At 38.8% G+C, this 25,753-nt stretch overlaps 12 protein-coding genes across 12 annotated transcripts; 7 read left to right on the top strand and 5 right to left on the bottom strand.

The window, feature by feature from the left end:
* Window positions 1-35: 35 nt before the first annotated feature.
* On the top strand, window positions 36-2,552 carry ROD1 (Rod1p; the record flags this gene model as incomplete). The annotated part of the gene is made up of 1 exon (XM_033913276.1): window positions 36-2,552. One exon carries the CDS (start codon window positions 36-38, stop codon window positions 2,550-2,552), a length of 2,517 nt encoding a protein of 838 aa, XP_033769167.1.
* A 1,506-nt stretch (window positions 2,553-4,058) lies between these two features.
* SPAR_O01640 (uncharacterized protein) lies at window positions 4,059-6,257 on the top strand (the record flags this gene model as incomplete). The annotated part of the gene is made up of 1 exon (XM_033913277.1): window positions 4,059-6,257. The coding sequence occupies one exon, from the start codon at window positions 4,059-4,061 to the stop codon at window positions 6,255-6,257; it is 2,199 nt and encodes a 732-aa protein (XP_033769168.1).
* A 202-nt stretch (window positions 6,258-6,459) lies between these two features.
* On the bottom strand, window positions 6,460-6,780 carry HSP10 (Hsp10p; the record flags this gene model as incomplete). Its single annotated transcript, XM_033913278.1, has 1 exon — window positions 6,460-6,780. The coding sequence occupies one exon, from the start codon at window positions 6,778-6,780 to the stop codon at window positions 6,460-6,462; it is 321 nt and encodes a 106-aa protein (XP_033769169.1).
* Window positions 6,781-7,632: 852 nt separating this feature from the next.
* MCO10 (Mco10p) lies at window positions 7,633-7,905 on the top strand (the record flags this gene model as incomplete). The annotated part of the gene is made up of 1 exon (XM_033913279.1): window positions 7,633-7,905. The coding sequence occupies one exon, from the start codon at window positions 7,633-7,635 to the stop codon at window positions 7,903-7,905; it is 273 nt and encodes a 90-aa protein (XP_033769170.1).
* Window positions 7,906-8,711: 806 nt separating this feature from the next.
* Window positions 8,712-9,353, bottom strand: SFM1 (protein-arginine N-methyltransferase SFM1; the record flags this gene model as incomplete). The annotated part of the gene is made up of 1 exon (XM_033913280.1): window positions 8,712-9,353. The coding sequence occupies one exon, from the start codon at window positions 9,351-9,353 to the stop codon at window positions 8,712-8,714; it is 642 nt and encodes a 213-aa protein (XP_033769171.1).
* Window positions 9,354-9,631: 278 nt separating this feature from the next.
* Window positions 9,632-11,779, bottom strand: DDL1 (putative carboxylic ester hydrolase; the record flags this gene model as incomplete). The annotated part of the gene is made up of 1 exon (XM_033913281.1): window positions 9,632-11,779. One exon carries the CDS (start codon window positions 11,777-11,779, stop codon window positions 9,632-9,634), a length of 2,148 nt encoding a protein of 715 aa, XP_033769172.1.
* Window positions 11,780-11,931: 152 nt separating this feature from the next.
* Window positions 11,932-13,629, bottom strand: AHC1 (Ahc1p; the record flags this gene model as incomplete). Its single annotated transcript, XM_033913282.1, has 1 exon — window positions 11,932-13,629. One exon carries the CDS (start codon window positions 13,627-13,629, stop codon window positions 11,932-11,934), a length of 1,698 nt encoding a protein of 565 aa, XP_033769173.1.
* Window positions 13,630-14,136: 507 nt separating this feature from the next.
* HST3 (NAD-dependent histone deacetylase HST3) lies at window positions 14,137-15,483 on the top strand (the record flags this gene model as incomplete). The annotated part of the gene is made up of 1 exon (XM_033913283.1): window positions 14,137-15,483. The coding sequence occupies one exon, from the start codon at window positions 14,137-14,139 to the stop codon at window positions 15,481-15,483; it is 1,347 nt and encodes a 448-aa protein (XP_033769174.1).
* A 216-nt stretch (window positions 15,484-15,699) lies between these two features.
* Window positions 15,700-16,725, top strand: BUB3 (Bub3p; the record flags this gene model as incomplete). Its single annotated transcript, XM_033913284.1, has 1 exon — window positions 15,700-16,725. The coding sequence occupies one exon, from the start codon at window positions 15,700-15,702 to the stop codon at window positions 16,723-16,725; it is 1,026 nt and encodes a 341-aa protein (XP_033769175.1).
* Window positions 16,726-16,964: 239 nt separating this feature from the next.
* STI1 (Hsp90 cochaperone STI1) lies at window positions 16,965-18,734 on the top strand (the record flags this gene model as incomplete). Its single annotated transcript, XM_033913285.1, has 1 exon — window positions 16,965-18,734. The coding sequence occupies one exon, from the start codon at window positions 16,965-16,967 to the stop codon at window positions 18,732-18,734; it is 1,770 nt and encodes a 589-aa protein (XP_033769176.1).
* Window positions 18,735-19,443: 709 nt separating this feature from the next.
* On the bottom strand, window positions 19,444-20,331 carry CIN5 (Cin5p; the record flags this gene model as incomplete). Its single annotated transcript, XM_033913286.1, has 1 exon — window positions 19,444-20,331. The coding sequence occupies one exon, from the start codon at window positions 20,329-20,331 to the stop codon at window positions 19,444-19,446; it is 888 nt and encodes a 295-aa protein (XP_033769177.1).
* Window positions 20,332-22,979: 2,648 nt separating this feature from the next.
* Window positions 22,980-24,833, top strand: DFG16 (Dfg16p; the record flags this gene model as incomplete). Its single annotated transcript, XM_033913287.1, has 1 exon — window positions 22,980-24,833. One exon carries the CDS (start codon window positions 22,980-22,982, stop codon window positions 24,831-24,833), a length of 1,854 nt encoding a protein of 617 aa, XP_033769178.1.
* Window positions 24,834-25,753: the final 920 nt, after the last annotated feature.

Here is a 25,753-nt window from a genome sequence, read left to right on the forward strand (position 1 = left end):
TAAACCATTCGCTTCTCTTTCCTCTATAAATAATAATGTTTTCATCATCATCATCGTCTCGACCTTCAAAGGAGCCATTACTGTTTGACATCAGACTTAGAAATTTGGACAATGATGTTTTGCTGATAAAAGGTCCCCCTGATGAGGCATCATCTGTCCTACTATCTGGAACAATAGTATTGTCCATTACTGAGCCAATTCAAATCAAGTCTTTAGCTTTAAGACTTTTTGGTAGGTTGAGACTAAATATTCCAACAGTTTTACAAACTGTTCATGGTCCACATAAGCGATACTCAAAGTTTGAGAGAAATATATATTCTCATTTTTGGGATGATTTCAATATAAAGAGTTATTTCCAAAACTTGTACGATAATCATAATAATGGTAAAATAACTATTTCTAGTAAATCCTCAACAAATTTAGCGGCATTGCCAAAGAGAAAAAGAGCCCTTTCTACTGCATCATTAATATCAAGTAATGGGCAGACAAGTACAAACAAAAACTACCACACCTTAGTAAAAGGTAACTACGAATTCCCTTTCAGCGCGATCATTCCTGGTTCATTAGTGGAAAGTGTAGAAGGTCTACCAAATGCTGCCGTCACTTATGCTCTGGAAGCTACTATTGAGAGGCCTAAGCAACCCGACTTGATCTGTAAAAAACATCTGAGAGTTATTCGAACATTAGCTATAGATGCGGTTGAGTTATCTGAAACGGTGTCAGTGGATAACTCCTGGCCCGAAAAAGTTGACTATACGATCTCTATTCCAACTAAGGCGATTGCTATTGGTTCTTCCACCATGATTAACATCTTAATTGTTCCAGTACTAAAAGGGTTGAAATTAGGGCCTGTGAGGATCAGTTTAATGGAATCCTCCCAGTATTGTGGTAGCTATGGAGGGGTTATCAACCAAGAAAGAATAGTGGCCAAACTAAAACTAAAAGATCCATTGAAACACGTTGCCCAAATGAAGAAGAAGAGGAGCCTGAATGAAGTTAACGATGAAGGAATTGATATAGATACAGGGGAATTTCAAGATAAATGGGAAGTTCGAGCTCTATTAAATATACCTGCAAGCCTGACTAAATGCTCCCAAGACTGCCGCATTTTATCTAATATTAAAGTCCGTCATAAGATAAAGTTTACTATAAGTTTACTCAATCCGGACGGTCATATTTCGGAATTGCGTGCGGCGCTGCCCGTCCAATTATTCATTTCACCGTTTGTTCCAGTCAATGTAAAAACCTCCGATGTTATCGAAAGAACGCTCAAGACGTTTGGGCCCTCATATCAAATAACAAGTCAGCACGACAATTCTTTCAGCAATAAAAGCTTCGTCGACGATAGTGAAGAAGATGTAATTTTTCAAAGATCTGTATCTGCGTTACAATTGTCTTCAATGCCAACTATAGTGTCTGGCTCCACTTTGAATATCAATAGTACCGATGCAGAAGCTTCGGCAACTACTGATGCAACTATGGTAACTAGTTTGATGGTACCTCCCAATTACGGCAATCACGTTTATGATCGTGTGTATGGCGAGATAACTAATCAAGACGAAACCTCAACATCTCCATCCTCAGCTGCCATCGAATCACAGGCAACTCACGATATTCAAAACCTATGTATATCGGATAGTAACAATAGCAATAACCCTATTTTGGCACCGAATCCTCAAATCAAAATTGAAAATGATAGCCTTAATAATTGTGACTCTCGGGGGGACAGCTTTAACAATAGTAGCTTGAGTTTGGTTAATAATAATCTAACAGTTAGTGACAGTTGGAACAGCAACAGTATTTCCACAAATAGATATAATAACACCATTAATGCTGGGTTGAATAGTCCTTCGTTAACGCCAAGCTTCGCTCATTTATCTAGGCGGAACTCATATAGCCGCCAAACGTCTTCCACATCCTTGAAGAACGATTTGGAACTGACGGATTTGAGCAGAGTGCCCTCATATGATAAAGCTATGAAGTCTGACATGATTGGTGAGGATCTCCCACCAGCTTATCCGGAAGAAGAACTCGATGTTCAAGAAAATAGAAAAATCAAGCTAGAAAGACCGCAAATTCTTCACTACAAGTCTACATCGTCTTTGTTGCCACTTCCGGGCTCGAGCAAGAGTTCTAATAGCGTGAAAAGGTCATCTAGCAGGACACACTTATCCCACTCTCCACTGCCAAGGAATAATAGCGGATCCTCAATATCATTGCAGCAGCTGACGAGAAACAACACAGATAGTTCGTTTAATCTTAATCTCTCTTTCACATCAACGAAAAACGGTGTGGGAAGCAGAAACTTTCCGTTTAATATGACACCGTCTTTAGCTAGTGCAAATTCCAAAAACAACTCATATTTTGATAAAACTGAGTCTACATCTAACGTCAATAAACCAAGAGAAGAAGAAAACCATACGGGCTCAACCCACAACCGAAGGTCACGTTCATCATCAGTTCGGAGTAATAATAGTAACTCACCACTAAGACAAGGAACAGGTTCATTTGCTAATTTAATGGAGATGTTCACGAAGCGGGATCGCTCATGAACTATTTTATTTCTTGCCTTCCAAACTTCAATGAAAAGAGCATAAGTAATAGTCCATACCAATTTGTACAGTTAAGCATATATATTTTGATAGAGTACGCTCATATCCCATACTAATCGGAAAACGATAATATAATGGTTAGAATACATACACATAATGGCTATGAGGTACGGAGTTTCTTTGCTCAGCCAGATAAAGAAAGCTGTCATTTGTCATTTTATTGAACAGGAAGACGCAACAAAAAAAGGCGTTCTGAAAAAAAGTTGATGATTTTAAATATAATCATGCAATATCCACCACTAGCTTCTTGCTATTGGAAACGACAGAATCGGAAGTTCACTTATCAGCTTGTGAAATTCCAGGCTAGGATCAAAGGGAAGCAATAATTCCAATCTCCAAGAAAACTCCGCAAAACACTTAATAATCATCGTTAGATAATGGAATTCGAGACGTCTGTTCTTTGTGTTCTTGGTAGATTGCTTGAAATAAATTATTTGCCTTGATATTTTATATTTTTATTATTACGAAAACATTTCGCTTACTTTACTTAAATTTTACCGAAAGAGAATCCACATATTTTCTCAAGCGATCTTAGTCGGTATCTTGACTTAAAAGGTGGCCTAATTGTAATACATTACTTTACGACATTTCATTTACGTCCGACGTTGTAAAAAATATCCATAGGTTTGCAGTAAGAAATATTGAACCAATTCTTATTTTCAAAACTGACAAGATAAGCATCCTTTGTGTTTCCCACTTCTGTAAGAAAATTCTTTCAACCACTATAAACATACCTGCTGATATTTTTGATAGAATGCAATGTGCTTCAGACAATTTACTTTATTCGATGCTTGTTTCCAATAATTTTTGATACGACAGAATTGCCTAATTAGACGTTAAAGGACCCACAGGCCTTATTTATACGTTACCATTTTCTATTATATGCACTTGGCCAGATTGTGATTCTGCGGAAACTGCTATTTTTATGACTAAATAATCTGTCTCAAGTAGAGCTGTTATTTAGTCTTGAAGAATTATCTCGTGTTTCAATCACGTAACTTCAATCACTAGTCTCTTCATTAGAAATACCTAATTTAAAATCTTTCGCACTTCTAGTGCACCTTGATTAATAACTCCACAATCTGCTACGCTCTTGCTAGTATTTACTGCTTATGTCTTAACTACTGCTGAATCAGCCTTCTAGAAGATTGTTCTGTTCCAGCCGCCCGCCCCTTTTCAAGGCTTGCGCGGCTGAGTTTTACGAGGGGCGACTTTTTTGTGAATGGCGATCTACCATTATTAGTGGCAATATATTTAGCAAATACACACTTAGATTTCTTTCCAGGCTTTACACCTCGCTACTCTCAACACCAATGCATAAAATCAGAAATTGAGGACATTGGGCCCAACACTTTATTAAAATTGGGACTCTTCATTAACAAGTTTTTCTTAATATTCAACTTGCTATAGATCACGCGCCCCTTCGACAAATCAACGTTGATGATTATGGTTCCTGTTTGCCCGGACTATGACTTGCAAAGAAGCTACAGAAGCCTCACATTCAATGTTTCAGGACAAAACTTCAAAGAAACAAATGGACAAAACCTTAAGAAACTGTCCAAAGAGAAAGATACTTTTCAGCCTTCTGTTGCCTTTGACACTGTGCCTACCACTGCGGGTTATTCTTCTATAGATGATAGTCGAGAAGGATTCAAAGGCGTACCTGTTCCCAGCTATTACACCATGGAAGAGTGTTATGATGACGAAACAGACTCTTTCTCGCCAAATTTACAATATTATTTGAGAGACACATTCCAATCTTCACCTTCTTTGAAGACTAGAAAAGAGAACAACTCCGAATCCAACGGTTTTCCAGCGAGATCCTCGAAAATCATGGAGAAGAATGCTGACATCAGAAATTTTTTTTTAGTATCCAAAAATGGAAAAATAGTAAGGAGAGACTACCCAAGCACGCCAGTAATTGCCAACGAAACATTAATGATAAACAGATTTGAGGAGAACTGGATAAAATCATGGCGCCAAAGAAAATCACAAATAAATGAAAGGCTGAATGACAGAAAAAGGTGGTTTACTTATCCTGAACTTATCTTCTCTGAGGAACGTATCAGACCGCTATATAGAGGCGATGATACGGCGCCATGTACGAAAGAGCAAAAAAGAAAACACAAAATATTTCAACAAAAGATCGGATATCCTAATAATCCTAAAACAATAGTTTGCTACATTAACGGAAAAAAGCATACATGGGTTGCTCTAGACTGGACTGTTTGCAAGTTTGCGCGAGACCTGGATCACATTGTGGTCATAACTACACTGCCAAAACTGATATCTAAGAGGAAAAAAACGTCAGAAGATGATACAGAATGGGCACCGGGATATCAAAAAGAAGTAATAAACCAAAAACTGAACGACATCTTCAATTATATTTTACAGCTTGTGAAGGTGGTCAAAATATCCGTCAAAATTACTTTAGAAATAGTTATAGGCAAAATAAAAAAAAGCCTGGTAGATGTTATTAATGTCCATACTCCGGATTTCTTAGTTCTTGCTACTTTAAAGCACGAACGAAATGAGAATCTTATTACATATAGATCCAAAAAGCTGACAGATGTCTTTCCTGTTAGTTATCCAATTCCCACATTTGTTGTTCCCTCAAAAAGAATGTATTCGTTCGAACTGAACCTACAAAAACAAGTAAATGAACAAGTTGACAAAAATAACCATACGAAGAACGAACATACTGATGGTGACAGCATGAGCAGTTCAATGCTCAAAAAAAATACATTATCAGATATTTCTTCACATATTTCCCTAGATTCATATGCAGAAGATTTCAAAAGGCAAGGTTACATCAAAAAGCACTTAAACGCCTCTGAGGATTCTATTCCAAGAAAGCTGATAGATGTTGCCCAACACTCAAGAACGAGGATCACTGGTGATATAAAAAAATTACAAAATGTTGAGAAAGATAGGAAATCTACTAAAGAAAAGATTTTGTTAACGAAAATCGATATTGTAATCAAAGAGTCGTTGAAATCTTCTTTAGCGATAGAGACGCTACCTGGTAAGAAGTTATCGCGGTCTAGTCACACTGACCAAATTGCTAGCTTCAAAAATGCCCTGATAGGTAATGAATCGAAAGGCACGAGGTTTAGAAAATCATTAATACCGTATTCGTCTTCAGAAGAACAAGATATCACAACAACTATCAAACCCAGTAGCTCACCTACATCCCAAATCAAGTTTGCGACCTCTGTCAAACACAGAGATGGAAGAGCTGCCCTTGGCAAAGCCAGAAATCTGCCTGACATAAGGCACAGTATTTCTTTCGAGAAAGAGAATTCCTTTGATCCATCTGATAAAAGTAGTAGTGTTGATAATAGCATTCCTTTGAGGAAAGTGAAAAGTGCCGGTACGTTAAGAAAAATCAAAACCAACGACTCTTCAAGTAGTGCAGGGTCCAGGAAAAGTTCGTCTAGTTTTAGTACTGTGAACACCTTTACTGGGGGTGGAGTTGGGATCTTTAAGGTGTTTAAAAGTGGAAATTCCACTGGAAATAAATCATCCAGTAGAAGAAATAGTAGCAGTGCTGATGTTTTAGAAAACGATGATCGTAACGGTAAGAAAAAGAAGAAGAAGAAGAAGAAGAAGAAGAAATCGTTGTTCTCATTTGGTAAAATTTGAGGAAATGATCCGTACGTATCGGGTCCCTACATTTCTTGTTGATCACAAATTTGATTTTATTAGCAGACATTTAGAGGCAGCAACAGAATGGCAGAAGAAATTTGAGTTTATTTTTCTTTTTCCTGTCATACATAATGGCCTATTTACAGGTACATACATATAAAGTATGTATACAAAATTTCTGGTGAAGAAGACGTCATTCTCAGTCCTTGGCAATCTTGGCCAAGATTTCAGCATCCCTGAAAAGAATAACTTCATCGTCATTGCCCAATTTAATGGTAGAACCACCAAACTGTGGAATCAAAACTTGGTCACCAACTTTAACTTGAGGAACAACCTTATTACCATTGGCATCAGTGAAACCCGGGCCTACGGCAACAACCTCAGCTTGATTTAACTTTTCCACATTCTTTTCTGGCAAATACAACCCGGATGCTGTCTTTGCTTGTGCCTTGATTCTTTGGACAAGGACACGGTCCATCAATGGAACGATAGATTTAGCAGACTTCAAAAGGGTGGACATTGTTTTCTTTGTTAATTTCAGTAAGATTTTCGATCAATGAATTGGTGTTAAAAATTATTCAACTAAGTATACAAACGAACTTATATTGCGTAAGCCCTTTGACTGATTTTATACATTCAGGCTTCTTTTTCCATTCCTTTAAGATTCTAGAAATTTCTATCACTAATGACGGATATTACCCCGTTATCGACCTTTAACTCGAAATTGAGAACTGGGCGGCTAATGAAAAAACATCGATAGGGACACTTATTAAGTGAAAACCAACAGCTTTAGAACCTGTTCTGACTGTCTGAAAGGTCGGGCACTACACAAAGATGACAAATAAAGGCAGAGATACCTTGCTGGATTGCGACGTTTTCAAATTTTACTTTTTTTATTTTGACAGATATAATAAGAACGACGCAAGTCCCGCTTTATATAAAAAGAAATTCAGCAGCGGTCACTCTATATGAAGGGAAACAATAGCACCATCATCGTGGCTTTGCTCGCCCGTAGTACAGACATATTTCATTGTTACGTTTTTTTACCTAATCGCTCAGAAAGAGGCGCCTGTCACTTGATAGAGGAACTTATTTGAGAAAGAAAGCAAAAGAAAACTAAACAATTCCTCTATTCACTAAAGGGCTCAAAGCAGTCCTGGAGAAAATAGATCTTTCACAATAATTTGGCTACAGGGCTATAGATCGAAACATAAGGGGAACTCCGGGTAACCAGGTGTAATCTTAAAACAACCTATAATACAGAGCTGTTTAAGGGTAAATAATTGGATAAGTTAAATTATAAAGGAACAGGTGAAAAGGGTCGCTACTATCCATAAACTCAGACGCATAACAAATTAAATCTAGTTAAAAAATGGGAGCTGCATATAAGGTATTTGGAAAGACGGTTCAACCCCATGTATTGGCTATATCTACGTTTGTTGCTACCGCTGCAGTGACATCTTACTTCACAATGAAACCAAAAACTAAGAATGAATACAAGAGTAGTTCGCCTTTGGACCAACCAAAAAACGGCGAAAATTCAAACTCCAATGCTGAAGGAAAGGATGATGATGTCATAAAGAGTATTGAAGGGTTTTTAAATGATTTGGAAAAAGATACGAAGCTGGATACAAAAGCAAACTGATTATAGAAAAAAAAATACTCCCGAAACGGTATCCTTTATCGTTCAGGTGAGAGAAAGTATTAGTTCTATAAACTCGAACCACGTTTTAAAATTACTGTTTTATAACTAACCAATTTACACCCTCCTTTTTATAAAATATACACTATACATATGATTCAATATATTCTGAATAGCAAAAGGCAATGAAACAAAAGAGTTTCAAAATACTTAGCCCTAGGGTGATTCCAGCTAATGTGCATGACCCAGATATGTCCAAATTTTGGTCTTTACAGCCAGTGCGAACAAGCGGCCACACTCGGGTAAAGGCCAGAGTTGATGACTTTTCAGTATTTGAAAAACTGCTGAACGATAGCTTCCTCATCGGGAACTGTTTTTTCATTCCAAGAACTGTCTAAATTAGTAAAAAAACGTCAACTGGTGTTCAAGTCCTCTGACCTGTTGGGTTTTAGGCACAAGAAATGTAAGAAAACATGGTAAACCTTTCCATTTTTTCTTAAATTAAAACAAAAAGTATAATATAACAAATCAATTCTATCACACTTCACTGAAAATGACAGTTCCATAAAAATCAACAGTAACTTGTCTTTATCATTTCGTTAAATGTGCTTTCCAGGAGCTTTGGTGGGCTTGTAACACAGATATGGGATAGTCATTAGCTAAGAAACTTGATTCTTTCATTCAATGTCGTTTTTGAACTATATACAATATAATTAATGCTACGACGTTAAACATTCAAGCGGCTTTATGACAGAAAATTGTCATCACTCATCACAACTACAGAATATTTCATATCGAACTGTTCTCATCTAGATCAATAGATCATCCAAACTTTGAGCAGAATCCTTCTTAATCAAATCCAACATCCCTTCAGGCAAGATTGGTTTACCTTCTTTATCAAGAACGTATCTGAATGGCATTTCTGTGGCCTCATTTTTATTAAACCTAAATTCAGGGTAGTCAATGAACTTGATGTCCTCAAACTCAATTCCGTCTTCAATAATCAGCTGTGTTGTTCTTATGGCAGTATCTGTAGTCATTTGCTTATCACCTAGTCTCCTGCTAATTAGCAGATTCGGATAGGTAGTCTTTAGTTCTTTGGTACGATCTCTTGGAGGGTGATCTCCTAATATACCACCAAATACAAAATAGTCGAATTTTGCAGCATCCTCAGGCTGTAAATCGATCTTAGCCCTGGGGTCCAACAGGCAAACTCTGCCATCTTTTAAAAGTTCCAAATCTTTGAAATCTTCATTAATACCCTTCAAATCCTTTGTTGTCCATCTTAAACCAAGTTTTAGTAGTTTCTGCGGAATGTCCTTTTCCGTTGTTCTCTCTGGCAAGGACGACAAAATCAAGTTTTCAGCTCCCACTTCTCTTAAGATTTGGCTGTACTCTAAAATGACCCATTCACTGAATCCTTCCTCCATATGCTCAATAATGTACTTCATTATATCTAGAAATAACCTTCGCCGCTCTATCAACCTATACTAACAAGTGGGTATGCTCACTTAATGTATAATAACCAAAGCATTGCCCTTTTACTATGCTCGATGAGCTTGTCGAAAATTTCAGAACCAGAGTAACGAAAAAAACTGAAGAGATGTCAATTTTATTACCCGCAACTTGAAAGTGCGGAAGGAATAAACGAATACATCCTCATGCAATGGGAATATAGAATACAGCAAAAGAAAAAGTTGGGCAAGAAATTGGGCATTCTGTCCACTGGTCAATTAGTCTTTATTTTTACATATATTTCTGACGCATTTTCATGGTTGATTAAGATTTCTTTCAGGATGAACGCTGCAATATCCGGTTCCTCGAAATAAGAAACATGTGATTTTACAGCAGATATAAAATCCACCTCTAGCAGATTTGGAGACATGGCGTAATCCAAACGTCCGGTGTAATTCAAATTTGTAAGCATTTTCGTAAGATTTTCTGATAATTTGACCTTTGTTTTTTCTGATGAATTTTTTTTAGATTGCGAATAGTTTTCATCAGTACCTGGCAAATCTTTCCATATGTTTTCGCCAAATTCCAAAACTTTAGAAGTCAGTCCATAAGCTTCACTACAATGAGGTAAATAAGTTTGTTCATAGTGAGCCATTTCTTTACTAACAAGGGGTTCCATCCTATAGGAAATAGGATCACAGACGTGATAAAGATTATAAACGTCCTTACATTGCGGTCTCTGTACAGCTAATTTCCTCTCCAAGTCATTGGGGAATTCTGGGCGATCACCAATTTTGGTTCTTTGAATTAACTTCAATAATCCAATTGGTGAGCCAATGAAGAACAGATTATCTACTTGAAATTCTAGTTCATATTTTTTTTGTTTGGACAAAATATCGAATAGTATCATACTACCCAACGAATGACCCACCAAATGAACTTTCCCCTCAAAGTCTGGGTTAAATTCTTTGAAAATCCGAAATGTTTTGTTCAATTGAGAGGTTACCTGTTGAAGAATCATATCCTGGTAGTATGGTTCTACATACAGCAAAATATCTAGGAGACCGTCAGCCAGTAGCTTCCTCAGGGGTAGCACTCCATTCACTGTAACTTGTGACAAAGTCGGTAGTTCAGGATTTTCTATGTTTTCCTCCTTCGCATCGGTCTGGAAACTTATTGAGTGTCTCCAGGTGATGGGTAGCACTTGAACGTTACAATTGCTTTTGTGATCAGGTGCTGTGTTTAGTGATTGTAATTTCTCGGAATTATTGTAAATTCTTTTCATATTAGATCTCAATAAATTTACGGTGTGTGCAAAATTCACATATTCGTACTTCTTACCCAAAGTTTGGCCTATACCATGAACACAAAGTACCAAGTTATTCACGTCTCTTCTGTTACTTCTAGTTTGTCCATCACTTGCGTCCGAATTCTTGCCATTCTTTATTTTGCTACTGGCATTGGCGCCTTGACTATTATCCGCATTATTGTAGTCTGTTTCCATTTGCTTTTCCAAACTCTGTGAATCATCTTGATCTTTATTGGAATTACCATTGAACAATTGTAAGAAGTCCGATAAATTAAAGAGGTTTGAAACTTTCTTTTCTAATTTTGTTTCAATGGTTTTTGATTTGGGACTGTTACTACCATCTGCCACAGCCTCCTGCGGCACTTTCCCTGACTTAAATGATGTAGATGTATGTTTAGTAGTTGCAGAGGATGCATTTTTGTACGACCTTGTGATCATTGTAGCATTAATCGGTAAAGATTGAGCAAGATTGGACCTTAAAAAGGCTAATTGCAGTTTTCCACCATCTAAATCCGACAGTAAAAATGCTGTTTGTTCATTGGCGAACAAAATAAACTTGAAAGTAGACTCATGCTCATCTTCATCGATCGATCCCTTTTTTTGCTTTTCTTCGTTTTCTTTATCAACTGGGTATTTACCTTTGAACCTAAATATATCTTGCAACTCTGCAGGGGGAGCCGTGGTCGGATCACCAATTCTGCCGTCGAATTTGAGCCGTTTATATAACCCTTCAATTTCCAAAGTAAGGTCACTGGGCAGAGGTTGATTTGAGGAGTCGAACCAAACACCTCTTCGTACTTGATAAGTAGGGCCTTCCCAATAGGTGGGGGACAGTTCCATATGAGATAGATCCACTTTGAATAGGTAGTCCTCATTGACTAAAACGGGCCTGCGCTCTTGGCGCTTGCTGGCCTTTTCCAAACGATTAGAGTCATCAATGGAGAACGGTTTGAATTTTTTTGGTGATTGTAAAGTCTTGTATATGGGTAAATAGGGCTTGGAGTTGGGAACGTCTATGGCGTAGAACCATGGAACGTAAGTGTGGTTTAACCTTAAGAAAAGGTTTCTGAAACGAGTGCTAGAGCGAAGGCCTCGATGAGTAAATCGTAGCATTTTAATTGATCGTTCCCTTTGAGCATATTCAGCGACCGTTCACTATTAGGGAAATGCAAAAATACAACTCACTTTTTCTCCTAAAGCGACAAATGAGGTTAAAAAACCAACAGAATATTATATTATGTAATTTGCTTATTTATATGTGTGTACTATGTATGAGACCCACGGAGCCTTGATTTCGACCTTAAATTGTAATAGGAAGAAGACTTTGCTACAGTAGCAGGGCCTTCAAGTTCATTAGTTAAAAGGGCCACTTTTCTTGGTTTTTTGTCAGTGGGATGTGCTCTCAACCTTTCTCTTAGAGGTAAATCTTCAATGGGAGCAGTGCTATTTAAACCCAACTTCCTCTTACGTAGCAATTTTCTTTGCAAAGAGGAGGATAAAACTGGTGGAGAGGGCGGGTCTGTAGTCGTTGGCGTAGTAGTCGTTGCCGAGAGAGACGGTGATGGGACATAAGAAGCTTCATCATCAGATTTAGAAGATTCCTCTTCCTGCTCTTTCTGCTGTCTTAGTTGAATTTCACGCTGCTTTAAAAACTCATTCAAGTCATTCGGAGTTTCATTGACCATATCAATCAGTTTTCTGAAATCGTCTTTATTTTCGTATAGTTTTTCTAAATGAGGAGTGTCCTTGATAGTCTTTTGAACCCGTGTATGGTTTTCTGTGGGATTGATTGGTGACTGCGGTTTTGGAATTGCAATGTCAGAAGGCAGATAGTCTTTGTTTGGGTTTAGCTTTAATTTCTCGAACTTGGATAAAATTTCCGGATCTTGTTTATCATTAGGAAGTAGTTTTTGGTTGTTTAAAACGGCCAACGGTTGGCTCGAATATAGTTTGGAATGCTTTAGTCGGGTATGGTTGACGATACCTTGCGCGGAAGTGAAGCCAGAACGGTCGCATTTGGAGCATGTAATTATAACCAGAATTCCGTCGTATCTCCTGAAAATGGGCTCATTATCTTCGGTCTTACCAATGATACCGCTATTGCTCGTCAAGCAGGTGCTACTGTAATTACGTCTGTGGTTAAGGTGCATCTGGCTTGGTTTAAAGGGGAGTATTTGAAACCCTGGCTGCTCGTCTAAGGGGGATATTGAAGAGGAACGAGGCGAGGAAGTACCATCCGATTTGGTGTGAGGCAAGGAGACGAGAGTGGGCTTGGTTATAGCTTCCGATAGGGATTTAGAACCTGTCAGTCTGTAGTCAATTATATTCGAGTTTGCCGGACGGAGGGCAGAAGGCTCCAAAAGGAGCCCATTACTCTTGCTTCTGGTATGATAGTGATGGTGAGGTATGCGCGTTGTCGACATATTTGAGTTGCTGCTTGAGGACAGGGGCTGACAATTGATGTTATAATCCGATAGAGCCGGGTATGATAAGTTATAATCTGATGCGTTTGTATTTTCCATACCCATACTGTAATGAGGGTGGCCGCTGAGGGCGCTATGCTGTTGCTGTTGCTTTATTTTAAGTTGATATGTCCGTTCGATTTTGTTCAATAAGCTAGTATCGTTATGCAGGGTTTCCAAGAGAGCTAGTTTTGCGTTAACCCTTTGGACATTTCTTCGCAAGTGCCCGATATGCTTGTGATTGAGCATTATATGCAGATTCAGAACATTCAGTATCTCCCCCTTGGCGCACTCGTACTTCAACCGCTGGGTATTTTCACTGTCCTTGTCCGCATTACCAGTGGCGGTGCCCATTTTGAAGGGCTCGTCCATATTGTTGTCCAAATCCTGAGGAGATTTTGGCGTCGTAACCTGATAAACGTTAGCCATCTTGGAAGACGACGAAGAGGGGTTATGATGATGGTGCTGGTGGTGCAGTTTATCTTGGGCGGGACTCATCATGAGGAGATGGCCATATATACAAAGTGCTGAGTGAGAAGCGTGGGCCCGAAGAGCAGTAGAATGCGAAATGTTAGAAGATGTTGATGAAGGAACACTAGCTTAGAAATGCGGAAACGGGAACCTTTGGAAGCAAAATGCGCACACGGCGGGCCAAACTTCATCATCTTCTTCTTTGGCACAGGTTCTTGCTGTCGCTCTTCCTGCTTCTTCCCTGTTTGTTTTTCCCGCTTCCTGCGGCTATGCGCAGTGGCAAATGCACTGCACGTGTTTCTGTGGCGGGTACCCCTCAAGTGCGGGTAACCGCATGAAACCCAACATCACGAAGGACGTTGGATTTGCGGTTACCGCAAAGGGTAAAACGTCAATAAAAGCAAGACAATGTTAGTTCGTGCCAGAGCTACATCTGGTGTACGTCCTATATAACACAAGCGAGAGACAATACGTGGTTAGTGTGTGTAAAAACTGAGGAGTTCTTTTACATACTACCAGACCCGTTTTTCTCAAAAAATGACTTCAGCATCGCCCTCGCCACCTGCAAGTCGATCGGGTTCGATGTGCTCTGACTTGTCGTCCTCTTTGCAGACTGAGAAATTGGCACACATTACGAACCTTAACGCCGATGACGAACTTCTTCGGCTCGTCACCAAGCAGTTGGGCAGATCTAGAAGAATTGCTTGTCTAACTGGGGCAGGCATTTCATGTAACGCAGGCATTCCTGACTTTCGGTCTTCTGATGGGCTCTACGACCTAGTGAAAAGAGACTCTTCACAGTATTGGTCTATCAAATCCGGTAGGGAAATGTTTGATATTTCACTATTTAGAGATGACTTCAAAATCTCCATTTTTGCTAAATTTATGGAGAGACTCTACTCAAATGTCCAGTTAGCAAAACCGACTAAGACCCACAAGTTTATCGCACACTTAAAAGACAGGAATAAACTGCTGCGCTGTTATACACAAAACATCGATGGGCTAGAAGAAAGCATAGGTCTTACTATGTCGAATAGAAAATTACCGCTTACATCATTTAGTTCACATTGGAAAAATCTGGATGTCGTTCAGTTGCATGGCGATCTGAAAACTCTTTCGTGCACGAAGTGCTTCCAGACCTTCTCCTGGAGCAGGTACTGGTCTCGCTGTTTGAGAAGAGGTGAGCTACCATTGTGTCCGGATTGCGAGGCACTTATCAACAAAAGGATGAATGAAGGAAAGCGAACACTGGGTTCCAACGTTGGTATTCTAAGACCTAACATCGTCCTGTATGGTGAAAACCACCCATCCTGTGAAATTATTACACAAGGTCTAAACCTTGACATAATTAGAGGCAACCCTGATCTTTTGATCATCATGGGTACGAGTTTGAAAGTTGATGGTGTGAAACAGCTAGTGAAAAAATTAAGTAAGAGAATTCACGACCGTGGAGGGCTAATCATCCTCGTAAACAAGACTCCCATTGGCGACTCACCTTGGCATGGCATTATAGACTACCAAATCCATTCAGATTGTGACAATTGGGTCACATTTCTTGAATCCCAAATACCAGATTTCTTCAAGACACAAGACCAAATTAGGAAGTTAAGACAGTTGAAAAGAGAAGCAAGCGACTTGAGAAAGCAAATGAAGGCCCAAAAGGACTCTATTGGAACGCCTCCAACAACTCCTCTACGAGGTGTCGAGCAGATCGATACTCAAGGAAACAATGAATTGAACACAAAAATAAAGTCACTGAACACAATCAAGAGGAAAATATTGTCACCAGAAAACTCCAGTGAGGAGGACGAAGAGGAAAAAAAATTAGATACGAGGAAGCGCGCTAAGATACGACCAACCTTCGATAACAATCAAGCCTCGTAAAACTTAGCTATCAAAATGGGTTAATGATAAATAATCGAGGTTGAAACCCCTTTGCATAATATATCATCCGTTTAATTTATCTTCCGTTTATATACTCATACATATATGTACGGAGATCTGCATGCCCGAAACTAAAAAAAACAACAAGAAAACAATATATCATCGCGAAAAGAAATCCATTCTACAACCGCAGCACGGCAACGCAACGGTTACGGCATGCAGATAGTAGAGATTGAACAGGCCCCAAAAGACTACATAAGCGACATTAAAATCATCTCTTCCAGATCACTGCTTTTAATAACGTCTTGGGATGGTTCGTTAACGGTCTACAAATTCGACAACCAGGGGAAAAATGTTAAACTTTTACAATCGCTACGTTATAAGCATCCGTTATTGAGCTGCAATTTTATCAATAATCCCGATCTGCAAATATACGTGGGAACTGTACAGGGTGAAATTCTAAAAGTTGATTTGATAGGTATGCCCAGCTTCCAAGCTTTGACGAGCAATGAAGCGAATTTGGGCATTTGCCGAATATGCAAATATGGAGATGATAAACTTATTGCCGCGTCATGGGATGGCCTGATAGAGGTTATCGATCCTCGCAATTACCTTGACGAAGTCACTCCTGTGAAAAATCTGAACTCTAATAACACGAAAGTAAAGAATAAGGTATTTACCATGGATACGAACTCCTCTCGATTAATCGTTGGTATGAACAATAGCCAGGTCCGATGGTTTCACCTACCACTCTGTGAAGATGATAACGGAACAGTGGAGGAATCTGGACTGAAGTATCAAATAAGAGACGTCGCCCTTTTACCACAAGACCAAGAAGGTTATGCATGTAGCAGCATTGATGGGCGTGTCGCCGTGGAGTTCTTCAATGATCAGGGCAATAGCGACAGCTCAAGCAAAAGGTTCGCATTTAGATGCCACCGTTTGAATCTAAAGGACACCAACCTAGCGTATCCAGTAAACTCTATTGAATTTTCCCCTCACTCTGAGTTCTTATATACAGCCGGTTCTGATGGCATTATTTCATGCTGGAATCTACAAACCCGCAAGAAGATAAAAAACTTCGCCAAATTTAACGAGAATAGCGTCGTTAAGATTGCTTGTTCGGATAATGTTTTATGTCTGGCAACTTCTGACGATACCTTCAAAACGAACGCCGCAATTGACCGTACCATTGAACTAGATGCAAGTTCATTATACATAATATTTGACTATGAGAGCTAATCTTCTTGGATGTTCGTGTAGTATGATAGAACATTCCAGAAAAAAAATTCAGGTTCATCGCTCTTTCTTCGCTTCTCCTCCTTTAAGGAATAAAAAAAAATTACATAGATAGATTAAGTGAATAGCATTTGGTGAAAAAGTATATATAGATCAATCATCTTAGTAAGGTATATCGTTAAAGACTACGAATCTGGTCCCAAATTTCTCCCTGCAGTTAAAACAACTCACGCGCAAGAAAGATGTCATTGACAGCTGACGAATACAAACAACAAGGCAACGCAGCATTTACCGCTAAGGATTACAATAAGGCGATCGAGCTCTTCACTAAAGCTATTGAAGTTTCTGAAGCCCCAAATCACGTTTTATATTCCAACAGATCTGCGTGTTATACTTCTTTAAAGAAATTTAGCGACGCATTGAGTGATGCCAATGAATGTGTCAAAATTAATCCATCTTGGTCTAAGGGTTATAATAGACTTGGTGCCGCCCACTTAGGTCTTGGCGATCTAGATGAAGCTGAAAGCAACTACAAAAAAGCTTTGGAGTTGGATGCCAGTAACAAGGCCGCCAAAGAAGGGTTGGACCAGGTTCATCGTACCCAACAGACAAGGCAAGCACAACCTGATTTAGGGTTGACACAGTTATTTGCTGATCCAAATTTAATTGAAAACTTGAAAAAAAACCCAAAAACAAGCGAAATGATGAAAGACCCTCAATTAGTTGCTAAACTAATTGGATACAAGCAAAATCCACAAGCTATTGGCCAAGATCTATTTACCGATCCAAGATTAATGACCATCATGGCTACATTAATGGGCGTTGATTTAAATATGGATGATATAAACCAATCAAACTCCATGCCAAAGGAGCCAGAAGCCAGTAAAGGTGCTGAACAAAAGGAAGACGCTAAACCACAAAGCGATTCCACCACAAAGAAAGAACATTCCTCAAAAGCACCACAGAAAGAGGAAGGCAAGGAATCCGAGCCAATGGAAGTCGACGAAGATGACTCTAAAACTGAAGCCGACAAGGAAAAAGCCGAAGGTAACAAGTTTTATAAGACCCGTCAGTTCGATGAAGCTATAGAGCACTACAACAAGGCGTGGGAACTGCACAAAGATATCACCTATTTGAACAACCGTGCTGCTGCTGAATACGAAAAAGGCGAATACGAGACTGCTATCGCAACCTTGAATGATGCTGTTGAGCAAGGTAGAGAAATGAGAGCAGATTACAAGGTGATTTCTAAATCATTTGCACGTATTGGTAATGCTTATCACAAATTAGGTGACTTGAAAAAAACCATAGAATACTACCAAAAATCATTGACCGAACACCGTACCGCCGACATTTTGACCAAATTAAGGAACGCTGAAAAGGAATTGAAAAAAGCTGAGGCGGAGGCATATGTTAATCCTGAAAAGGCAGAAGAAGCTCGTCTTGAAGGTAAGGAATATTTCACTAAGAGTGATTGGCCAAATGCTGTAAAGGCTTATACTGAAATGATCAAAAGGGCACCTGAAGACGCTAGAGGATATTCCAATAGAGCTGCTGCCCTAGCTAAATTAATGTCTTTCCCTGAAGCCATCGCAGATTGTAACAAAGCCATTGAAAAAGATCCAAATTTCGTGAGAGCTTATATTAGAAAGGCCACCGCACAAATTGCCGTAAAAGAATACGCTGCTGCTTTGGAAACACTAGATGAGGCCAGAACCAAGGATGCCGAAGTGAATAAGGGTTCTAGTGCCAAGGAGATTGATCAGCTGTACTACAAGGCAAGCCAACAGAGATTCCAACCCGATACCGGTAACGAAACTCCAGAAGAGACCTATCAAAGGGCCATGAAAGATCCTGAAGTGGCTGCAATCATGCAAGATCCCGTCATGCAAAGTATTTTGCAACAAGCTCAACAGAATCCCGCTGCTTTACAAGAACACATGAAAAATCCAGAAGTATTCAAAAAGATTCAAACTTTGATTGCTGCTGGTATCATCCGGACCGGTCGCTGAAATTAAACGTAAGTCATCCCCTTATTACCCTGAATTTTATTTTTACTGCTTTCATACATATGTATATATAATGATATTTCTCACTTAGTATACCTAGATCTACTTCACGCAATGGTTAAAAATTTAATAGAGAAACCGGAACTTAAAAATAACGGGTTCACCGGACAGGAAAATAAATATCGGGCTTCATCATATCGTTTTTCCTGGTGTTCTCCAGATCAGCCCTATAGGGGGATTCCTGGCCGGAACTCTCCTTGGAAACCAAAAAAAAACCAATTACGTAAAGACCATCTTACGTCAACAATATTCATTACATCAGAAAGCGAAAAAAAGGCGAGAAAATCCGCTAAGCTGAGAAAATTAGGGGAATAAACTTTTGAAAGTAATTGCTATGATATAATTCTCTTTGTTTGCTATGTATTTTCTACGTATATTTTTACACCCTAACCTCTTTCTTTTTAAGTAATGTGCCTGACATGAAAAAAGGGAGAAGAAGGAAACAAAAATTAAAATAGTGAAAAATTAAGTTTGCTGATTACCTAATACTGGCTGCCTGAACTAGAACCCATAAATTGTTTTCCTGTCTCGTCATATCTCGCCACTTTGTGTAGAAATTTTTTTGGGGAAGGAGGTTGCATCCCCCCTGAAGAAATGCTCATTGTATGTTTTGAAAAGTTTCAGGATGTTACTGGTGCTAGTAATCATTGCTCTACTCTTTTAATTTCGATTTTAGTGATTCAATCATTTTTTTCAATTCGCTGTTTTCTTTCATCAAACCATCAAATAGTTTTGATTTTTCTTCGAGATTCTTGATGTATTTCTCACGGCGTTGTCTAAACGCCTTTTGAGCACTTCTATTTTGAGCGGCTCTCTTAGTATTTCTTAACGGTTTGCCTGTTCTACCAATCAACTGGCCGTCATTGTTATATCTTTCGCCTTCGTTGAAAACTTGTTCTGAAAGAGAAACAGAGAGTCGACGTCTCTCTTCGTAAAGAGGATTCGTTGTGGCGCTATTTTTTCTCGTAGTTGGGGTGCTATTTGAGGCAAAATATGAGGCTGCCGGCTGGTTGGTGAATGTAGATGCTGTAGTGTACGCGGATTCGAGTGGTGCCTGGGATGCAGTGGTATATTGGTTAGAATTGAAATGACAGTTTAAATGAGCATCCGGTAGTTGCGGTCTAAGTTGGTATGTATTTAGTCTTGGTAAAGGTGGAGGAATCAAATTGTTCATTGTCACCGGCCTTGGAATGTGTGGGCCCGCAGTGTTTGGCATGTCATCACACAGTGCTCCTATATTAACCGAATTTCTTCTGGCAGAAAGATCCGTAAAAGAGTCAGTTCTACTTTGATAACCTGGCTCTTCAAGCGTTGCAATCTTGGGGAGTTGAATTTGCGGTAGAGTAACGTTAGATGTCACTACCGAAATGGTATGCAAATCAGCTTTATTTTCCTCTTTAATAAATCCTACAGGAGGGTTTGGAATAAAAGTTTTGTCCGTCATTTTTTTTGGCTTCGTACTGTCTCTGGTCATTGGATGAGAAACTAAAATAGGTTGAAAATTCAAAGGATGATTGTCCATTTTTATTTGCATTAACATTTGAATGAGTTTTTGGTTTTTAGTTATTTGATTTTTGGCTGTCTTCTTCTTCCAAGATGGTTACTCTATATCTATGGAGATATCAACTACTGCAGAAAACCTTAGTTAATCGATCAAATTATCTAATGTATTATTTTTAAGCAGAACGCGTGAGAAAAATAAATCAGCTTGTTCCTTTTTATATACTTGAATTTGGTAATGATGCAGGCATTACCTAGTTTCTCGAGTGAGGAGGTAATCCTTATCAAACCACTCTCCCTAGCGTGGAAAGGGTTTCACTCGCCTTCTGCTCCTAGCTATGTTTTTCGCCTAGTACTCCTTCCTACCCTCAATCCATCCTCATAGATTTAGTGCCAATAAAATTTTCTTTGCATGTCACCGTTGGGACCAGTGACGCAACTCCGGTTCCGATTATTTCTCAGCGCCGTGAAATTTCCGTTCGGGAAATCCCCTCCCGCATTGCGTCAGAGCTCACCGACGCAAAGTTAATTTCCCTTTTTTCGGTTGGGCTGGAGCACCTGGTTGCATTACTAAGAAATCAACCAACAATAGATTTAAAGCAAGTGCCTGGAGATTCAAGTTGTTCATTCGATGCTTTCTGAGACAACCATTTAAAGTGTAACAGGAACGTCCGTGGCCCTTTTTATCTTCTACGCATTTTGTCAAGATGAGCTCACACTTCCTCATAACCCTAAGAATTGGCGCACAGTTCTGCCGGATCCATCTTTTTCGACCCCTCTCCGTTTGCTGGGTTCACTGAGAGGAGTAAATTGTCAAAGGGGCGTGGGGTAGCCATCTCCAGAAGTGGGCAAGCATGATTCAATATGCAACTATGGTACCTTGGCAGTTTCAGGGAGAGTTAATCTAAATCTCTGCCTTTTTAGCTTTCATGTGGCCAGACCACTTTTCTTAATTTTCAACTGGCATATTACCTGTGCAAGATGTGGCAGTGTGTGGGCCCTATGATTGCTGCTGCAGGGGACATCTTCCAGAATAATCATGTAAACGATAAACCGGAAAAACAAACTGCGGACGTTGTTATTCCTTTCCTCTTTTTTGCACTGTTTCTCCGAGAAAACGTATTTCGCACACTCGCGGCATTCTTGATAGTAAAACAGAGGTATTGTGCCAATGAATTAGAAAAGTCGTTGACTGTCAACTGAGATAGATGCCTGTCTTTTTTCCACCGAGTGGCACTACACCGTAATGCTAAGGATCTTGAAATTGTTTTTTCAAAAAGGCACTACAGTAGATAATATAGGGTGCCTTTTGCCATGATTTTTTTCATGTGGCAGATCTAGAGTCGCTCTTCCGATTTAATTGCTATATTTAGCTGAGGGGTAAGCTTGAATCATGGTCATTCGAACCCAATTTCCTAGTACTATTTCTTATTTGGGAAAGGGCTAACACATAAGTCATTAAATAGGTGCGACAGTGAACGCCTACTTCACAAATCGTGGGCAAAAAAGTTAGGTAAAAAGCATAAATGTGTCACATCACTTCTCCTTCTGTAGAGGATTAGCTTCTTAAAATAACAATAATTCCTGACCTTTGTGTAGGTTACTGATTCATGAAAAGGATGTATTGTGTGGGTGCAATACCCAGCCAGAAGAGAGCTTATGGGTACTCAATAGAAATGAAGAGTATACTGCAATTAAGTCTCAAAATACGCTTGATGGATAATCTAAGAAAAATAGATACGCGAGAATGGTAATGGTGGAGCCTTGGAAGAATACAAAAAATTATAGAGACTAAATTAGGGAAAAAAAAAATTAAGGACGTTAGTAAGCGATTAACACTCAAAGCTTAGTTAAAAAGAAATGATAGGATTCCATGTGGGCATTAATAAATGGGCCCAATATAAAGTTTTTATTGAAAGCAAGGAGTTATTGGGTTTTGCAATATGTTCACAAGCTACTCTTAGACCATCTTTTAGTTTTGTTTGGGGCTTGATTTATCCAAGCATAGGCACGATTCTTTTCATTGTGATTGTTCCTCTAGTTGCCGGTATTCGAGCCTATGTTATTAATGTCCCTTTATGGAGCTTACAAAAAAAGATTCTAAATACCGTTCACTTGTAGTACGTTGTATATCATAGAAACACCATGTTAGCTTTTTCACGTATGTGTCTAGATAAACAAAACGACCTAAGAATTTTTATTAGGCTCTTTTTCTCCCTAATTTGTGGTGCATAAATCATTCATTTGTGTCCCGTAGTAGTTCGTTTTCGGTGATTGTTTTATACGCACAATTTAGTTGTCACTATACAATAGACATTCAAGAAGAAGAAGAAGGAGAAGAAGAGGAAGAACGGAGAACGTCTGATTTCTATCAAATAATATGTGAAGATAACATAATCGATGTGGCAGAGATCAAAACTACTAATTTTAGTGGGATAGAAAATTTGCAAGTGAGAGCTAAAGAGCAATATATTTCTTTTGTTATTTCGGGGTGATGAGAAAATTGAAACTTTTTTTTAGCTTGGCGAGAAAATTGACTGGAAGATGTGTCAAAGATAAGGCTTCCATCATACTTGAAACGAGTATCCCCCCAAATGGTAGCTCAAGTAGAAGGGCTCAAAAACAATACTTATCAATATTGCACTTACAAACACTTTTTGTTGCGAAACGTCTTTACGTGCGAGGTTAATGAACATAAGATTGCATTTTTACTACCTCCTCATTTTAATTTACACTTTAGGACTTGTGGGTGCGTATGAAAAAGCAGCAAGAAAGAGAATTCAACCTCCCGATTTAATACCTGGTCCTCCAGGACATAAACCTGGCGATGAAAGACCACCACATTATGATCATCGGCCTCATTCTTATAAAAAACACATCAACAACATTCCGGCGTATAACCTCACTGATTTGATAGACGATAAAATACTTAACAAATATGGCAACTCATGCAGAGCAAGTGTGTTAACAAGCGGATTCATCTCTCTAGCCAGCAATTCATGGCACTTGCGTACTTATAATTACACTTTAAATTATCCATCCTTTTTAATCCGTTGTGATAACGGCAGTGACTTCTCTCACATTCTACAGGACTTTGTTTATGATATCAGCAACAAATTTAACATTCAAGATGACAGTAGTAAGTACATCGGAAAAGACCCATTTCCCCTAGGAATGATAATGATTACCTTTGCTTCTGGGTGTATCTGTGTGGCAACATGGATGCTTTTTTTGGTTGTTTTATTACTTCCATCTGATAATCATAATAGAAGGAATAAAGTTGTGCATATATACGTCCTTTTTTCGGCGATTATAAAAACGGTATTCCTTAACGAGACCATAGCCGTCATATTTGACAGCCAATATCACGATGACTACCAGGATGCGAGCCAATTTGAATCGTCCATCGTAGAAACCGCACCATATAAAATATGTGAATTAGTTACGAATATTTTGAGTGATATAAACTGGATTTATATCGTTCATTACTTACAGTCCAATTATGGAAAACCGACTTGGAATTGGATCCCATTTAAAATGAAAAAGGGCTCTCATTTCATAATTATTGTGGGTTGTCTCCTTTCACTAGTCGATAACATTTTATTTGGAAATCTTCTTTGGAGAAGGAATATTGTTGTTTTAAAGGTATTTTTTAAGGTGATCGACCTACTGATTTACACAATTTTTATCTCTATTATTTGTTACTTCACATGGCACAATTTTGCTTACATACTTTTACCGAGAACTGCTGAAACTAATACGGACGGTAAGTGTAAAACACAACTGCGAATACTTTGGGAGAACTATCACGAAACAATACCATTATTGGCGTATAATATGATAATATTTATTCTATTCTATTTTACCACAATTTTTTTCACTGCCTTCACTAAGCATGTTAGAGGTTGGACTTTTAACTTTGTTCACTTTTTGAGAGTTTTGATAACAGTGAACGTTTGGGGCTTAATTGGTGTATTGGAAAAGAGGGAACTGCATATAAGCAAAAAGACTGTACTTGGACGGAAAATTAACAACAGAGATAAATTCTTTGCCAATCCAACGGTCAATTATTACGGAGATGATTTAGGCAAGCATGTAAGCACTATAACGTTAAACCGGGAATTAAATCCTACTCAAAGTAAAGCTACTTCACACGGTTCATCAAGTTTAGTGGCTTCTCCCTTGCCCATCTGGAAATCTCCGATTGAAAGAATAAGGGAGAGAAGAAGAAGACATAAGATAATGAAAAATGAGAATAAACTTGAGCAAAGCCTCGGTTTTGGAAGTAAATCGAATTTCAAACCTAATACAAAGACAGCGTTCTCCAAATATCGACAACTACTAAGGAAGCCCAAGCGAAAAGCCAATTCGCATGGACCCAAACCTGAGATCGGGCCAAATAAAAAAAGCTCGGTGGTTAGGCCAGGAGCCGCTAATCACACCGGAGATTCTAACTACCTAGCTACAGACTTCAGTGATAACGAAAGCATGGAAACTGAACTTCGAACCAACCACATTTATAATTACGAAAGTAGTGAGTAAGGCAGGCCTTAGTGGATGGAGAAACATAACTGCAGAAGTACTGCTACCTTTATTTGTCGTCGTCATTCATAATTTTTTCTTCTCGATTGTAATAACAAAAGAAATTAAGCCATGTTAACTGGACGTTTGTAAGGTAAATTTACAGTAATTTCATACTCTACTGGTTTAATTTGGCAGGCATTCATGCAGAAAGTTTTCCTGTCTCTTTTCAGGCGTCGCTTTTTCTGCAGAAAGCCTTTCAAATGAGCACTGTATGATTATACGTCAACTTGCATGAAAACTGGTCATTTTTTTTTCTTTTTTTGTTGGACCCCTAGTGCGTGGCGGTGCGAAGATAATAGAACAATAAATGCGTCTTTATTGCTGCGTGAAAGTAATTTTTGTCTCGCAGACGAAAAAGGATCGGGGGAGGGGTACCAGGGAGTTGCGAAGTAGTACTTAGGCAAGATATATAAAGGAAGAGCGCATTTATCATGCTCTTAAGAACAATGAAATCTAATAATTTACTGAATATCATAATATAAAGTTGCACTCAATAAAAATGGCTGTAAAAAAATGTGCCTGTGAGGGCGAATGCTGCAAAGACTCCTGTCAGTGCGGGAGCGCCTGTCTTCCAACCTGTTCTGGTGGTGAAAAGTGTAAATGTGATCACAACACTGGAAACCCTCAATGTAAAAGCTGTGGTGAAAGTTGCAAGTGCGGAACCACGTGCACTTGTGAAAAAAGTAAATGCACCTGTGAAAAATGTTAGTTGGCCCCTGCTCTCTACTTACATAAATACGTCATATATCAATTACCCTTAATTACAATTTACTTAAATGCATGTACTAAAAAGAAAAACTAGTTTTACTTTCTCAGGAGTTTTTTCTTCCCGGATAGTTAGTTTGACGGCATTAAGTGAGGTCAATCACGTTATATCT

The sequence above is a fragment of the Saccharomyces paradoxus genome, chromosome XV (genome assembly GCF_002079055.1).
Source record: "Saccharomyces paradoxus chromosome XV, complete sequence".
NCBI classification, from domain to species: Eukaryota; Fungi; Ascomycota; class Saccharomycetes; order Saccharomycetales; family Saccharomycetaceae; genus Saccharomyces; species Saccharomyces paradoxus.